This window comes from Salvia hispanica, chromosome 2 (assembly GCF_029641045.1).
Source record: "Salvia hispanica isolate PSC_SH4W2 chromosome 2, Shi_PSC_v1, whole genome shotgun sequence".
Taxonomy (NCBI): Eukaryota; Viridiplantae; Streptophyta; class Magnoliopsida; order Lamiales; family Lamiaceae; genus Salvia; species Salvia hispanica.
In genome coordinates, this window is record NC_142693.1 from 6,173,379 (window position 1) to 6,191,809 (window position 18,431).

General features: G+C 31.5%; 2 protein-coding genes across 4 annotated transcripts; one reads left to right on the plus strand and one right to left on the minus strand.

Annotated features, from left to right (window-relative positions):
- Positions 1-3,328: 3,328 nt before the first annotated feature.
- LOC125214008 (putative purine permease 11) lies at positions 3,329-5,470 on the plus strand. 3 transcript variants are annotated; one of them, XM_048114843.2, is made up of 2 exons: positions 3,329-3,499; positions 4,200-5,470. In XM_048114843.2, the coding sequence occupies exons 1-2, from the start codon at positions 3,493-3,495 to the stop codon at positions 5,282-5,284; spliced, it is 1,092 nt and encodes a 363-aa protein (XP_047970800.1). In that variant the 5' UTR covers positions 3,329-3,492; the 3' UTR covers positions 5,285-5,470. The 3 variants fall into 3 exon arrangements, with proteins under 3 accessions (XP_047970800.1, XP_047970807.1, XP_088920055.1); XM_048114850.2 differs by lacking the exon at positions 3,329-3,499 and adding an exon at positions 3,510-3,767; XM_089063929.1 differs by lacking the exon at positions 3,329-3,499 and having other exon boundaries at positions 4,193-5,470.
- Positions 5,471-10,059: 4,589 nt separating this feature from the next.
- LOC125208294 (uncharacterized) lies at positions 10,060-11,640 on the minus strand. Its single transcript, XM_048107879.2, has one exon. The coding sequence runs from the start codon at positions 11,301-11,303 to the stop codon at positions 10,413-10,415; it is 891 nt and encodes a 296-aa protein (XP_047963836.1). The 5' UTR covers positions 11,304-11,640; the 3' UTR covers positions 10,060-10,412.
- Between the last annotated feature and the right edge of the window lie 6,791 nt (positions 11,641-18,431).

Below are 18,431 nucleotides of genomic sequence, written 5' to 3' on the forward strand. Positions count from 1 at the left end.
TTACTTTTGACAAAAATAAAAATGACTCAATTAATTTGAAACTTTTCAAAATGGAAAAATAACTCAATTATCAAGGAATGGAGGGAGTACTAGTTAAATATAGACTACATCTGTTTCCTAAAAATAAAAACTTTAAAAATGCTACGGATATTAATGCATAATTAATGAGAGAGGAAGAGAAAAAAATGGAAAAGTAAGGTAGATGAAGAGAAAATTAGTGGAATTGGTGTTAATGGATTGTGGGGTTGATTTCCTTAAATGGAAAGTTTTTACTCCCTCCATTCACAATTAATTGACACCAATTTCCTTTTTCGTACGTCGACAATTAATTCACATTCTTACTTTTTACATATTCTATTAACTTATCATACTCATATTTTATTATAAAACTAATATTTCATTCGCCTCCTCATAGTTGAGTCATTTTTTTTTCATTTTGGGAAGTTCCCTCCGTCCCTGAAAATTTGTCACCTATTTCCATTTCTGTCCGTCCTTAAAAATTTGTCACATTTCACTTTTATCATTTTTGGTAGTGGATCCTACATTCACACTCACATTTTATTATAGAGTGAATTACATAAATGGTACCTGATCTTTCAATTTCGCACGTAAATGGTGTCTGATATTTATTTTATATCGTTTTTGGTACTTATAAATCACATTTTTGGTACCTGATGCAATTTTCTTCCCAAAATGCCCTTTAAACAAATATATTTTCTCATTTATGTCATAGAGGGTATCTTGGGCAAACATAAAATTAGTACAAAAAGTGATATTATAATATCTTCTCTCATTCTCCTAATTCTTTATACTATTATAATTAATCAATATTAATATTAATTTTCATTTTTAATATCATTCAAATATACTTAAATATAACTATAGTTATAATTATATTTAATTATTATTGTTATAATACTAAAAATTGATAGTAATTAATAAATAATTGTAGCATAATTATATAAATTATGAATCACATAATATTATGTAATAATTATTATTATTATTTTACATTAAATTAGTAACTAATCAATATAGATTATTATTGTTATGATACTAAAAACTGATAGTAATTAATAAATAATTGTAATATATATATATATATATATAAATTATGAATCACATAATATTATGTAATAATTATTATTATTATTTTACATTAAATTAGTAACTAATCAATATAGATTATTATTGTTATAATACTAAAAATTGATAGTGATTAATAAATAATTGTAGTATAATTATATAAATTATGAATCACATGATATTATGTAATAATAATTATTATTATTTTACATTAAATTAGTAACTAATCAATATAACCTTAATAAAAATATAACGTTGTGAATTGTATTTTTAGTTAGGTGTTTCAACCTTAAAATGAGTATAAAATAATTTAATAAAAAATATTCAATTGATTTAATTACTTTAAATAATTAATATAATTAGGTATTTTGTTTTTTATTTATATTATGAATGCAATTAGATGTATTTATAAACCACTAAAAAGAAAGAAGAAAAAAGAAGGAAGAAGAAACATTTTACTTAGGAGAAAAAAAATAAAAGAAAGGAAGATAAAATACTAAAAAGAAAGAAGAAAATGAAGAAAAAAGAAAGAAGAAGAAACTAATGAAGAAAAAGAGAAATAAGAAAGGAAGAAAAAATAATCACATATTAATGGAAATTTCCAAAAATATCCTCCATGAAAAAAAATCACATATATGGTACCTAGGGTTATTTTTGTCACTGGGTACTAAAAACGATATAAAATAAAGATCAGGTACCATTTATGTGCGAAAGTGAAAGATCATGTACCATTCATGTAATTCACTCTTTATTATAAAACTAATATATAAAAATAGGACTTACATTCCACTAACTTTTTCAACCCACATTCTATTACATTTCTTAAAACCTGTGCCGGATTAATGGTGACGAATTTTGGGGGACGGATGGAGTAACATTTTTTCTCACTCTTATTTTATTCTTTCTTACTTTATTCACTTTCTACTCTATTCTTTCTAAATTTTTTTCTCTCTTACTTTTTTTATCTATGTATTAACACACTAACATCTACTTCCTCCGTCCGAGATAATTTAACCCAGTATTCCATTTCGGTCCGTCCCAGATAATTTGACCCGTTTCACTTTTACCATTTTTGATAGTGAACCTCATATTCCACTAACTCATTCTTACTCACATTTTATTATAAAGCCAATATTTTAAAAGTAGGACCCACATCTCACCAACTTTTTCAACTCACTTTCTATTACATTTCTTAAAGAGGGAACATCTTTTTTTGTCCACGAACTTTGCCAAAGTATCATTTTAAGTCCGTAAACTTTGAAAATATCATTTGAGATCCACCAACTATGGATTAATATCATTTGAAGTACTTTTTTACTATTTCCAAGTTTTTCTGGACGAAAATACCCTCAATAGTCAATACCTTAAAGGGTATATATTTTTAATAAACTTATCATATACTCATATTTTTTACAAATATCTTTACAATATATTTTTTACGAATTTTCTAAATACAATCTGACCTTCAATATTGTCACTTAATTTTGTGACATGCAAGTAAAATTGCTTCTTTAATTTTTTATATTAAAGAATTTTAAAATTGAATAAAGAACTTTTCTTTAATAATAAAAAATTGAATAAGAATCTTTTATTGCATGTCACAAAATTAAGTGATAATATTGAATGTTAAATTATATCTAGAAAATTCATCATAAATATATGGTAAAGATATTTATAAAAAATATGAGTATATGATAAGTTTATTAAAAATATATACCCTTAAAGATATTGTGGGTATTTTCTTCCAAAAAAACTTGAAAATAGTAAAAAAGTATTTCAAATGATATTAACCCATAGTTGATGGATCTCAAATGATATTTTCAGAGTTCACGAACCTAAAATAATACTTTGGTAAAGTTCGTGGACCAAAAAAGATGTTCCCTCTTTCTTAAAACCCGTGTCCGGTCAAATTGTCTCAAATTATCTCAAACGGCGGGAGTATTTATTAAACTTCGTGCCGAAAGTTCAGTCTCAACTCTGAGAGAACTTAGAAAATATATAAAATTCCAGTTTCACTGTATTTCTTTTTAGTCGTGCTAAGTAAAAAAGTTTCAACTATTATTTTGTCTCTTCAAATATATTTTTTTATTTTTTCTGTTTTTATAGCAGAGTATATATATTACTTCTTCAAAGATATTTTTTCTGTTTTTTTAGCAGAGTACACATTACAGCATCAAATCAATCCCCATCAAGCAACCACATGTTCTTCTCAATCATATTCTTCTCTCTTGCAATCAGGCAATTAAAGTAACACAATGTTTGGTCCACATCGATTCAGCATAATTAGCATGAATAAAGTAACACAATGTTTGGATCCACTCAATTTCACCTCTTTCTCAACCATCCATGATATTTCCCTCACTACATATTTGATCTTCACCCACAGCTACCATTCAACCTCCAGTCATGTTAGGTTTGCTACTCACTTCTCTCATCTATTTCTTTCTCACTTAATTGTATGTGTGTTTTGTCCAAGTTCTAGTTTTTAGTTTGCTTCGCCTCTGATTGATTTCCTTTCCAGCATCTATGAGTTGCAATTTTACAATTTCAATGTTGATTCCATTTGATTTTATCATATCTGATTTATTCCATATCTGACATTAGTGGATCTACATTGTGTTACTCTGTTTTGTTGGACTGATTTTGTTGTTAGGAAATTCTGTTTTATAATATCTTGAAAGGTAAATCCGCAACTTTTTATTATTGTTCCTTTTTTTTGTGGGTTTAATTTTTTGGTTTGCTTGGCTTCTATTTGTGGGATTATCATAAGGAAGACCAAATCACCAATATTAGGTGTCCATATGATGATGTTCAGTTTTTAATATGGTAAAGGACATATTTGCATGAAGACCTTGTGAGATTGTTACGGACTCAATTCCCACCTCGGTTGTAAGAACAACTGATATGGGGTATATAGATTAAATGGACTCTCTGTTCTAACAGGCTAGTCTTTTGGGTATATCAGAGACCATTTACATTATTACATAATAGTAGTACTAGTGAGTATTTAGTGACATCTTTATGCCAAAAACATCAGTTTCAGTTTCTTTAACTTGATGAAGATTGTGTTATTATTTAGAATGTTATTAACTTTTGGAACTAATCTATGGCAGATAATCAAGTTCCGATGTTGGCAAACGATGGTTATCGCCAACCGCTTCACAGGCTTAATCGATCTCAATGGTGGATTTTCGTGGTATTGAACATCGTATTTGTTATTGTTGGTCAAGCTGCAGCTGTGCTGTTGGGAAGATTTTACTATGATCAGGGCGGAAACAGTGAATGGATGGCCTCTCTTGTCCAAACCGCGGCTTTCCCTATTCTTTACATCCTGTACCTTTTCCTCCGCTCCCCTGATAAGTCGTCCACCAGTTTATCAGCGCCACCACCTTCTACGCGCCTGATGGCCTTAATCTACATCGTTGGTGGCGCCATTATTGCTGGAGACAACATGTTGTACTCCATTGGACTGCTCTACCTCTCTGCTTCCACTTACTCTCTCATCTGCGCGACGCAGTTAGCATTCAATGCACTTTTCGCCTTCTTCATCAATCAGCAGAAGTTCACTGCTCGGATACTGATTTCAGTCGCACTTCTTTCGTTATCTGCTTTATTGCTCGCCACCAATGATGGCTCGGATGGACCTTTGAGGGCCTCCCGGGGAGATTATATCCTTGGAGTTGTCACAACGCTCGCAGCTTCAGCGCTGTACTCCCTCATCTTGTCCCTCATGCAGCTGACGTTTGAGAAGGTGCAGAAGAGGGAAACTTTCTCGGTCGTGCTTGATATGCAGGTTTACACGTCGATCGTGGCAACATGTGTCACCGTTGTGGGCCTCTTCGCCAGTGGAGAATGGGGGACCATAAGGGGAGAAATGGAAGGGTTTGGGAGCGGAGAGGCTTCCTACATCATGACACTGGTGTGGACAGCCGTGGCGTGGCAAATCTCTTCTGTTGGTGTGGTGGGACTGATATTTGTGGTGTCGTCTCTCTTCTCGAATGCTATCAGCACCCTCTCTACAGCAGTCACGCCGATTGCCTCTCTGGTTGTCTTCCACGACAAGATGAACGGGCCAAAGATAGCCGCGATGTTGCTGGCATTTTTGGGTTTTGCTCTTTACATTCGTCAGAACTATCTGGATGATCTTGAGGCGAGGAAGAAACAACAAAGTGAAGAGTGTGATGAATTTGTGCAGTAATTGAAGTTAACATATTGGTTTATTAGTCTCTTATGCAGTTGTAAAATAGCTAGTGTGCAGTGTTGTGCTAAGCCTTAGTTTTAATTTTTTTTATTTAACTTGACAGAAATAAAATAATTTTGATTAGAGATGTAGCACATGGCCACCTAGTTTGATTTATGAAATCTTAATTTCCCAGAAGCTCAAGATTTGGGTGTCACAATTTCATTCCCTCTTTATTTGACTAATTTAGCTTTGTTTCCGCAAATTCAATTGTGATTGAGATATACAAACTTCAATTTTTCCAACTGTATTCGCAATAAATTAGTTTCGACATCTATGACCCCAACAACCTAAATATCCCAAATTGAATAAACACACCAAATTCCACCCTATAATTTGGTGATTAAAGTTAGTGTAAAGGAAGTGAGTGATGAGATGCTTTATTCTACGTGTGTTTTAAAAAATTATGTAAATAGATGTGTTTATCACCAATAGGATAGTGATAAAATGTAAAATTATATATTGTACAAACTCAAATTTCCTCAACACAGCTTCAATACAGTTTCAATATAATATCAACACAGTGTAAAATTTCAAGATTTTAATGTCAACAAAGTATAACACAATATCAACACAGCATCAATCATTGACTACCGTTGAAATTTCGTTGACATTTTCCCGTTGATGTTTTTTTGTGATCTGTCGACATTTTTCAATGGTCCAGATCATAGTTTTGAGTTTGTACAATATTTAGAGTTTTCCTTTGATCACATCCCATCACGAATATCCATAGAATCCATAATTTGTGTCAAGATGGTAATGAATTTTTAATTCTTATATTTTTTTTTCATGCAAATAAAATGAATTTATCATTCAATTACATCATCCAACAAGTGGATCGAGTACAATGAATAATGAAAATGATAATGAAGATTTGAAGCGTTAAACATCCACTAATCCGTTTGAAATTTAAAAACCGGCAAGCTAAATCTGAACCATGATATCATTATTCCTTTAGGAGCAGCACACTTCGTTTGATTTCTAATCATGTTTTCTTCTTTGGTTGAACGGTGAAATTTGATGAATTTAAACTGAAACTTCGTTTTCATTGTCCATAATTACTTTGGTCCATATCCCGTGGAACCAATTTTACTTATTACTACTACAGTTGTAGTACTTTTATTTTATACTACTATTTTAAAAGAAAAAGCGATGATTTATCTTAAATAAAATTTCATTTGTTCCCTAAAAATAAAAATTCTTACTCTTTTAATATGTCCCCTAAAAATTGAAACTTTCTATTTAAATAATTTTTTTTTTCTCAAATTGGATGAGACTCATTTCCACTAAAGATTTTTCTTCCTATTCTTTTTCACTTTCTCAAATTTGCATTAAAACTCAAGTCATTTCCAAAGTTGTTATTTTTAGGGAATGGGGAAGTATGGTTTTTTTACAAAGTCATAATTAGTTCTTTGCCACATTAATTTCGATTTATAATTTATATTCTAATCTAAAAAATTATGGAAGTGACCAAGAGGCACAAGAAGTTACTGATTTAAAATTATGCTTAAAATGTACATAAATTTTTGTTTATGGAGTACTACTATACTATCTTAACAATATCTCGTAGAACATTACCATTTTGATCAACAGCAAGGAATGAGGTGTTTGAAATGAACTACTACCATGTTATAACTTATAAGTATGAACCTCATTTATATATCACCTTATATTTGCGTTATAAAAAAAACTATAGTGATGAGTTTGTGTATAATTATGTTATCCATCTATTTGATATAGGAATAAAAGCAAATACGCACTAACGTGCTATTATGATCAAAAAAATAATAAATTATAATGAGAAGAAAATGTAGATCCTTACATTAGACACTTTCAAATGACAGCCATTACCCATGAGCATAAGTTAGCCATCAATTGAAAAGACAAAATAATTTGTTAATGATAGTAGATAGACTAAATACAGACCACAAATAGCATCACTATGAAAAAGCTAAATCCACTATATTTGTACTTGATGTCATAAAACTCATAATTAATAGTTGAAAATCCAATTAATTTGAGTTAAAGCATTGTCAAATCTTCTACTATGTGTGAATCCCTTGATGCCAAGTGCACTTACTTATGTTCACACAGGAAACAATAAAAGCTATTTAATTTGTGTAGTGGGATTTTTGAGAACCCACTCATCTTAAGAAACTTTTTTATACATAAAAAATTTATTTATCAGTAATTTATTTAAATGAAATATTAACGTGTAAGAAACTATGTTTGTCACAATATTCTAATCTTATGCAGTCAAATAGGAGTAGTTGTTTAGAAATCACAAAAATATGAAAACCGAGGTGGATTTGAAAATGGAAAGTTAATAATTTAGTACCACTATATAATGAAACATTATCTTAATTATGTTTATTTATTTACTAATATAAAATGCGAGTCCAACGGAATTGCAATTGGAGTAGCCGTCTAAGTAGATTGTATGAAATATTATACTATTAAATATCGTATTGGATTTATTCTGTTTAGATTAACTAATCTAACATTATAGTATTATCATTATTTTATGATTCTGGAGTCTGGTTTTGAATTCGTCAGATGTAATTAATATTTTCTAGCTAGTTTGTTTGTGACTACCGTGTTTATTTATCTATCCTTTGACTTACTAGTTAATTACTGCTATAAAAGAACTTCATTTCGCTTTCCAATTTAATTGATTTGAGAATCAATCCAAGAGTATCGATCAATTTTAAATGAAAATTAGAATTAGTCAATCGCAATAAAAAATTGACGAGAAGGCAAAAATAGAAGAAGAAAAAACCTTCTTTGGGGCCAATGACAAGACTTGTGATCTGAAAATCATTGTAGTATAGTACTGTAATTTTAACTGAATTTTTTGATAACTGTAATATAAAAAATTAAAAGTATTGTTTATATGTTTTCTTATAAGAAAAACCTCCAAGATTACGTTGCGCAAATTAGTTAAATATTTTCTATAAATTAAAAAAAGTCATATTTATACGATCAAAAAGTATTCTGTAGTATTTTTTAATTAAGGAGTATTCAGTAGTCATATTTATAAGTAAAATGCTTTATCCATCGTCAAATATTATTTAAACTACTCTTGGAATGTTATTCGTTGGCTTTTGATTTCATATAATGAATTAACGACATTTGAAAATTGAAAGTTCAATTAATTACAGCATATGTAGCTATCGAACGCTTTATCTAAATTGGTCTTAATTATAGGAATAAAAGTACGTCATTTATTAATATAATTCCAATTAACTTTTAATTAATTTTTTGAGTCATCGTCAGCCAACGTAATTGGATAGATTTTATTTAATTATAGCAGGGAAAGAAGAAAATGTGACTGATTTTTTGGATTAAGGCGAGATATTTTAAGTAATTGAGGTGGTGATATCGCCATCATTATCAAGATTAGGTGATGCATTTTGTAATGAATTTGAATGAAGAATCTCTCTCTCTCTCTCTCTCTCTCTCTCACACACACACACACACACACACACACACACACGCACACACACAATTGCTGTATAAATTGTTTAGATGAGAGGTATTAATCTGAATGACCTGTGTTGTGCTCACCAATTATAATAAAAGGTTGTATTGTCACATTGTTTTGGATTCAAACATAACTAGTGCCAGTTGTATAATATTTCCCTTTTTTATTCAAAAAATAGAGTTAGAGATGATTAAGAAATTCCTAATAAATCTTTATGAAATGGTAAATTGATATGACATCCTCGCATGATATGAACTAATAAGTCAAAACGCTTTGAATGGAACTTTTATTTTTACATTTTGCAGTCTAAATTCATAATACTAATAGCTAATATCAACATATTTCTGCCAAAACAAATCCAAAAATTATAGTTTCGACCCAAATTATCATAACATAGTTTGAAAATGCAACAAAATCATTTATGTATCCCAATTGCAGCACATCTTTAAAGCCTCCAATGTAATAGAAGCTAAATTACAATTAATATTAAAGTGATATATTTATGTTACTAGTTCAGTGAAGAGTAAGCCAGCAAAGCAGCAATGTACAGTCAAGATCAAGAATTCAATACAACAACTCCTCACCTCATTTCCACACCAAATTTAACACTCAACACACCTAAATCTAGGTGTCTCTCTCCTTTTTTAATTATGAATTGGTGAAGTGTACTATTACTTGAGAATGGACTTGACATAGTTCGGTTAGTACTATAGCACTAATGTATTTACATTGAAACTGAATTATGCATGGTGTCTAATTAATAGAGTCATTTACGATTGTTTCCAAACAAATCCTTTACTAGAATCTTGAATTAGCAACTGAAAATTTATGCTACAAAACAACAAGAATTTATTATACCGCGAGAGTCTTGTAATCGTATTCGGTAATAAGAATCATTCTTGCATCATATTGACATACCGTAAAAAATTGATAGTGATGAATCTATATTTAGAATTCGATCGTGCACTAAAAACTAATAATACAACAGTATTTCTATCTATAATTCAACAGTATTTTGGTGTGATTCCAACTCATACTATGTAGTATAACCAGATGTGTTGACAAAAACTTCTAAAAAAAGTGTCTATTTTGTTTTTAATCCATTGATTGCGTTATTTCTTATTCAAGAAAAAGTTCAATTGCAATTTGATATTTTCGTCCTATTCAATTAAAAATTCCTCTCCACTAGTATATTTTTGTAGTTTAGTGACCAAACCATAAAGCACTAAAATTTAGAAGCATACCACTCTTTAAAACGGTGCCACATATTTCACTTTTAATCCAAACAAATAGTTTGTCAACCCTATCAATAATCACACTCAAAATTCAACTCTAATAAGATCACCTAATTCAAAACAATCCTAATGCTAATTCACTTAGCCCCTCCGAGGGCATTTTCGTAATTTTATATATCACGAAAATAAATAAATCATCCCCAAAATATCACTATATTCCTTTTCCCCCCCTTTATTTTTCCCCAATTCAACAGTGACTTTTTCCAATTACAAACCAAAACAAAACGGTCACAACACGAGTTGCGGGGCAAAACCGTAAAATTAGAGCGTCGTAATCGGCAAAGTCAAAAGTCAACGGCGAATGAACTCAATGCCTTGAATTGTACCTCCCGAAATCGGCGAGCTTCCGCGACCGGTTTTTGCAAAACGACGCCGCTGCGGAGAGATGAGGCTTCGCCGGAACCCTCGTCTCGCCGGGGAGGACAGCCTCCGGCGGAATCCCCTTCTGATTCCACTGCCGGCTCGGGCTGGCTCGGACCAGAGGACTCAGGCAAAACGCCAATCCTGAGAGGCTCCGATTCTGGCCGCCGCCGCCTCCCCTCCGCCGCGCACGCGCCGGAGTCCTCCGCGGCGTCTGCCTCCACCCCTGTGACGACTCCGACGAGTAGCCGCTCGATCCTCCGTGGCAATGCTCGTCCTCCTCCTCGTCGGAGCATCGCGCCGGCGACATTCCGCGGTCGCGATTCCGGCACGATCTCTGCTGCGCTCCGATCGAGCTCTCGTCCACCGAGAACGACCGAATCTGCTTCCTCCGCCGCCCGGGGATCATGCTGGAGAACCGAAACGGTGAATTGGAGCAGGATTGACCGGAAACCCCTTGATCCGAGCTCGAATTGAAATCGTGCTTGTCAGATTTCGATCTGAAGAGACCTGAAAACAGAGACGAGAATCTGCCGCCGCGGTGGCCTTTCCCGTGGCTAATATCACCCACCGCGGCGGGGGCATGCTGCGGCGTGGTGTAGAGGCTCCGCTCGCGGCCGTGGATTTGCCAGGTCGCGGCGGCGGCGTCCGTCGGCCGGCGGGAGATGTAAGGGGAGACTGATCGCGGGAACGAGAGAGGCGGTGGATTTTGCTGCTGCTGCTGCTGCGATTGCTTCAGCGCCTGCGCTTCCATTATAGCGAAGAGGCGGTCGCGGAGGCAGGAGGCGCAGACGCCGACGCTGCTGCTGAGATCGGCGGCGTGCTTTTTGCACCTCATTTTGTGTGTATTTACAGCTACAAACAAATCAGAGATATCTGTATATGTATATGTATGAATCTATATAGCTATCTAGAGGTCTAATGGAGAGGAATTTGGAGGTAATCGCATTATTCTGTTGGGTAAATCATGCGTCTGTGTGTAAATTCGGAGGATCTTTGATGAGCAGAGTGAGGATTTGTCTTCTTCCTCTTCTTCTGCAATTCAATTGTGTGTTTTTAGAGAGAGAAAGACAAGAAATGCAGAATTAAGAGCAAACTGGGTTTGTCTTTAAGAGAGAGAGAGAGAGGGAGTCAGTAAACAGTACTTGCACTAGTGGGGTTGGGTTGTCAAATAGTGTTCCAAGATTTATCGATTTATTAATTCATAAACAAAATACTCCTATCTACGTGGATCAATCCAATATATAGGAATCAAAATATATAAGTTCATTTCTTAGAAAATAAATTTAGTATTTTAAAATTCACAATCGTGGCAAATTTACTTAGTCAAATTACTAAAAATTTAACTTCATAGTAATAACTAAACGGCTCAACGCCTAAATCGCATGCTTTGCGTTGAACAATGATGAAAAGATTTCCTTCTCTGTGATGAATTAATTGCCTGGAAACAGCTGACTGCTGATATATTTGATTCCATTAAAATGGATGGAATTAAAGAATACTTTCAAGGTGGCCTTCGGTTGCTACGACTAATTATCATGAGATTATCCATCTAATATTAAATTGTGAGATTATTTTAGTTGGAGGGTGATGATATGACTAATAATCATGAGACAATTTATCTAGGATTAAGTTGTGGGGGTCAATTTTATAAACCAAACATAATACGTATTTAATCATGAGATTTAGTCTTATCAACCGAACACCCCCGAAATATTTGGCCAAATAAATTGAGATGTTAGACTTGTGTATAAACTTATATATTCAAAATAATAATGGAGAAAAAGAAAGAGAAAAGTACTTAGTCTGATCTCACATATAACCCAAATTTAAGCTATATATCGACACATCAAGATAAGGTGTACTAAAGTCTAATGACGTTTATAATCGATATTCTACCGATGTCTCTTTAGTCGTCATTCATTAGGAGTACTAATTTTTAAGCATATCTATTTTGCTACAAATACACATGTAAAATTATTATCATGGTATTTTAAATTGAAATTGAGTTAGAATTTGTAAAATTATCGAAACTCAACCCTTGATTTTAACATTATCCATAGACTTTGAACTTAACCACACAATTGAGCTTGACAATCAAGTTTCTTCACATCAAGGGCACCTTAGAAAGCGAAAAGCAAAATTTTCACATGATAAACTATAATACCTTTACATTCAAATTTTAATGTTTCGTTATAAGAAATATGGATATAATTACGTGCGAAATCGTATGCTCCTCCGATTATTTTAAAGTTTTTACTAATTATGCAAATTAAAATGGGATTATCTATGCAACACAATTAAATGTTTGGAGTCACAAAAACGAGCAAAAAAATTTATATAGTCTAATAAATAATGAATATTGACTATTAAGATTTAAGGAAAAAATAGAAGGTGAAATGTTCAAAGTCCTTTAATGCTACGGCAATTGGCCAGGTCTGAATTTTGAGCTCCGTCAAAGCACCTTGACATTTCAAATTTGAGATCGTTAGATGATAATTAATGTTAAAAAAACACTATATTATTTTGTGTTTGGATATTTGGTTTTGGGTGTTTTATTTTCTGGTTTGAATTTAAAATTTTGATTTGTCTATAAATTTGGTCTTCTTTGCCGTTAAAACATGGGTACTACTTGACTCGTACCACACACTTCGGAAGATTTGGAAAAATAGTTTAGATTTTTAATTTAATTAATTATAATTGACAGCAAATCGATGGAGGATTACAGAAGTTTCGAAATTTAATTATTGTTGAGCAGATTTAACTCTGACATCCAAGGTTATTGAAAAATTATTCCCCATTAGATCTGAGTCCTCTATTCTATCATAGTTATAATCGCATTAATAAAAAAAATGTCAGTATTTTCTCCCAAAATTGTAAGCCAAAAAAATTAAAAGCGTGGGTTTTATATAATACACTTTACTTAATCAGGTTATTATATATGAAGTCATTTATAATGGATGGACTAGGAGTTTACTTGCATTAATGATCATTAAATTTCTTAATTCTCTTATAGTAATAATGTAATAGCGGTCAGACTAATTTGGTGAACTTTCTTAAGACAACCATAATTTATTTAGGCTATACTCTAGCTCTCTTATACTGAAATTAAATTAACTTGCATTAATGTCTTCGCTATACATGAGTCGTCAATAATTTTGTGGTCGAAATAATTATAAGTAGTACTACTATTATATTTATTTAAATTGATTTTTCATAATTAAAATACGTACTAGTACTATATATGTAAGACATGTGTCATTAATACTTTCAAAAAAGTGTCATGCTGCCTCATGCCGATCATCAATAAAAAACAAGAGACGTCATGCTTCAAGTTAGAGGATATGTTACTTGCTAGCCCCAATATTTTCTTAAAAAGGAAAAACCATAAAATAAAGTGGTGAAATTCAATATTGTATGATTATTTATTCAGCATAAAGTAGAAGCAAAAGCCACTTTTGTTTGTTCGATAGTGAAATAAGGCAATAAAATTTTACTCATATAGCATGACTGCCATATTTTATGCTATACATAAATATCGATTTTGATGGATTTCATCAAAGATTTGCCATCCACATGTAGCGCACTATTCCGAACTTTGCACAGCCTAATATTAGGAGGAAATTATTCCATATACATATTCTGATGGAATTACGGTCAAATTGTCCAAAATATTTTAGAAAATTTGTTCAAATTCTGATACATTCATAGCTTTGGAAATTAGATTGACACGTGTTTAAAAAAAATTGTTTGATTTTATGAAGAAAAGTAAAAAGGAGAAAGTGAGTGGAATGTGAGACTCATTTAAAGTATTAGTTTTATATTGGATTTTGAGTGTAAAAAATTGGTGGAATGCGAGGTTTGCATAATAAAGTAAATGATTCTATAAATCGTGGACAAACCAAAATGGCAAAATGGCTCTTTAAATGGTGGACGGAGTATATTGTTTATATTAAATAAATGATGTCGTTTTCTTTATACATGAACATAAAACATAATTTAAATCATTGGGAGTGAATGAAGTTCACATATATTTTTTCGATTATCATATCAAATGCAATTTAACAAAAAAAAATTCAAGAGATAACTAGGAAAAAGTTCAAATTTCATTATTTTTCTGGTAGTGGGATAAATTTTAATATGACGTGGTATTTTTGGCAATTATTCCTATTTTTTTTATAAAGAAGTTATGCTTTAGTATCTACCATAAAATAAAACGCCCCAATACAATTACATACAAATAAACTTTTGTTGCACTACAAGAGTTGAGTTTGGGCAAACATAATTTTCAAACGCCACAATATAAATGACTTACAATTGAACTTTTGTTGCACAACAAAAATTACGTTTGGGCAAACAAAAGACAACTAATATGTCACAATGTCTTCAAAAATTTCAACCCACCCAAAAATGACTAAGTAGAGTACAACAACATCAAAAGTTTGCAAACTAATGAAATGGAAGCAAAAAAACCCAACAAAACTAGGTAGAAGGCAAAATATGGACAAAATATCACTAGGTAGAAGGCAAAAATATGGACAATCATTTTTCCAACTCTTGTTATTTTCAAAATGGAGAAGGAAAAAAACCCAACAAAACTAGGTAGAAGGCAAAATATGGACAAAATATCACTAGGTAGAAAGCAAAATATGGATAATCATTTTTTCCAACACTTGTAATTTTCAAAATGGAGAAGGAAACAAACCCAACAAAACTTGGTAGAAGGCAAAATATGGACAAAATATTACTAGGTAGAAGGCAAAATATGGATAATCATTTTTTGCAACACATGTAATTTTTAAAATGGAGGCACTACCCCACATGATACAATTGATGAAAATATGAAAAGGGTGAGGCATGACTTAGCTAGCTTGTGCTTAAAACCTAGTCTATGTGTTTGCTTGATATTTACAACACCACATATATATTTTTCAATATGTTGTGTAATGTGCACACTCCATTCATCTTGGGACTTTGACTGGATACTAAATACCATGGGACTTGTATTTAAGACAGAGACAACACATCTACAAATTAAAAAATGAGCCTATATGTAACTTTTGTACTACATGACTAGAGAAACTAATTTATTATAGTTGATGTCTTAAGCTAAAACAATTTGACTGCAAGCATTATAGCTTAGCATTGGTATTTATTCTCTTGTAATAATAGTAAAAGTCGAGGACAAGGAAGGATTATTAATGCCTAATATCGGTTATCCCAAATTGAGTAATGAATATTCTTGAAAAAAGTCATACTACATAGAATGGTAATAAGAAAGGTTAACAAAATTTAGTTAAATCCTTACTTGTCCTGCATTTTATAAAATTTGTATCATGAATTATGAAGTTTTAAAAAATTCTCAATTATCAATGATTATTTTTTTGGAGGGAAATTCAATGCTAAATGGTGCACGCCAGCACGAGTGTAAAGTTTTGGTGTTATAAATTAATAGTGACGTAAATGTGTACTGTTAATGAGACGACATGGATATATAACTAAATAATGTCGATTTGAGCTTAATAAACTAAAAATACTAGCACAAATTTGATCAAATGAAGCAAATTGAGAATTGTTTAAACTTATTAATTTGTCATTTAAATTTTGTAAGGGGTGAAATAGCCAACATTTGATCAAAATTTATAATTTTATATTCACTAAATCCTAATAAAATTATCATTTATTCACTCCTCATTTCCTTATGACAATCGACTTTAAATAATTCGAAACTTATACTATGTGTTTGACGAAATATAATTATTAATTTTGGGTAATTTACCAAGGTAGCTTGGATTATGAACTAGCATGATGTCAGTCCAAAGGCAGATAAAAGTTTGTTGAGGGAAAAGAATTTGATTCTACATATTACATGTGTTATCTTATTTATGATTTCCAATGAAATAACTTTATTCTATTACTAATTAAAACTCTTTCAACATTTTCTTGCGTAAATTAGAACAATCAAAAGAGCAAGAGTTAAAGTTAGAATGATGAAATATATTTACGTGTCTCAACTACAAATGAAACTTGTTATGTGTATCATCGTCTTAGCAATTGGTTGGTACCCATGTCTATCAAATGAGAAAAATATCCATTACTAATACTTGTTAAAATGAAAATATATCCTATATATACAATGTAGTAGTATTTCAATTACATTGATATTGGTGTCGAATGTCGGTGCCATCATAACTTACACCAAGTCTATTCTATATAATAATGGTTATATGTGTTATATCATGAAATCTATAAAGAAATAATCAGTATATCAAAATTATAATGAAATTTTAAATAGAGGATCTAATTAAACGATGGTCTCATGTCATGCCTAGGCATAGGTAATTATAAATTGTTTTGTAAAGTTGGTAAAATAAAATTATACTCCACATTATGTCGATGTGGTGAAACACCATTTTTTGCTTTTTACTCTTTTCCTAAAGTGAATAGTTGTTACCACGTTTCTTTCGTGACAAATCAGCACCCATTTATCTAAAAAGGTTAATTAGTTAAAACACAGCTTTTTAAGATGTGTGTATGGTATACCAAAGAGACATGCTTTAAGATATGAACCCGTTATTTATAATTTGATAAAAATTAATTACTCTAATATTTGGTACTCCTTTCGTTCCATAATAGATGTCACATTTTTCTTTTTAGTTTGTTCCACAAAAGATATCACATTTCCATTTTTGGAAAAAGTTTTCTCTCACATTAATATAAAAATTATATTTTCTTTCTCCATTTAATACATAAAACAAAACCTCCTAAAATCTCGTGTCATCACACAAATGTGACATCTTCTATGAGACGAATGAAGGATATAGTATATTGTTAAAAGTAAAAGGTTGTAAATAATTTTATTTCCTATATATTGTTAAAAGTAAAAGGTTGTAAATAATTTTATTTCACATAAAATAGCTTGATAATTTGAATTTCGAAATATACCATAGTAAGGTCTAATGACATGGCCTCCTACTACATTTTTTATTTGCCACTTGCACATACTTTACATTCACACGTTCGAGATGATTCTGGTTTTGATCGATGGAGAAAACCTTATTAATCGAACTGAAATAAACACGATTTCTATATGAAGGAGATCAAATTGAGATGAATCTAGCTTCTAGGGGTGCTTAATCGGTTCTCCGGTTCTCGGTTAACCGGAATCGAAACCGGAACCGGCCGGTTAATTGAGGAACCGAGAACCGGAAAACCTGTTCCGGTTCCGGTTCCTATTTTTTGAAAAATATCGGTTTCGGTTAGAACCGGAATCGACTGGTTCTTAAACGGGAACCGGATTGCATTTTAATTTTAATTTTATTTTATATTTTTTAAAATAATATTGTATACATCATGTGTGTATATGTATATATATGTGTGTATGTATGTTGCTATGTGTGTGCGTATATGTGTTGTGTGCGTGTGTTTATACGTGGTTGTGTCATTGTGTGTGTGTATATTGCTTTTTTTTGGTTAAATGTTGTGTGTGTTCATGTGTCGTGTGTGTGTGTGTTTTGATATGTTGTTAAATGTGTGTGTGCATGTGTTGCTTTTATATTTTGCATATTTAGGTTGTTTCTTTTGTTTGGTTTTATATTTTATATTCCTTCTGTTTGGTTTTTTTTATTATTAGATAGTACTCCTTTCGTCCCAATAAATATGAAACGTTTGCTTTTCGACACAAAATTTTATTTAGTGTTGTTTTGTGAGTTAAAGAAGAAGAGTAAAGTAAGAGAGAGGAAAAAGTAGAGATAAAATTATTTCTATTTTAAGAAACATTTCATTTTTAATGGGACAACGCAAAAAGGAAAACGTTTCATTTCTAGTGGGACAGGGGGAGTAATATTTTATGAGTTGATTTTTTTAGGTATTGAATGATATATATTGTCGTCTTGTCGGTTTGTATTGTTGTAAGTTTTTTTTTGAAATTTTAGGTATTTGATATATTGAAATTTTAGTTATTGGA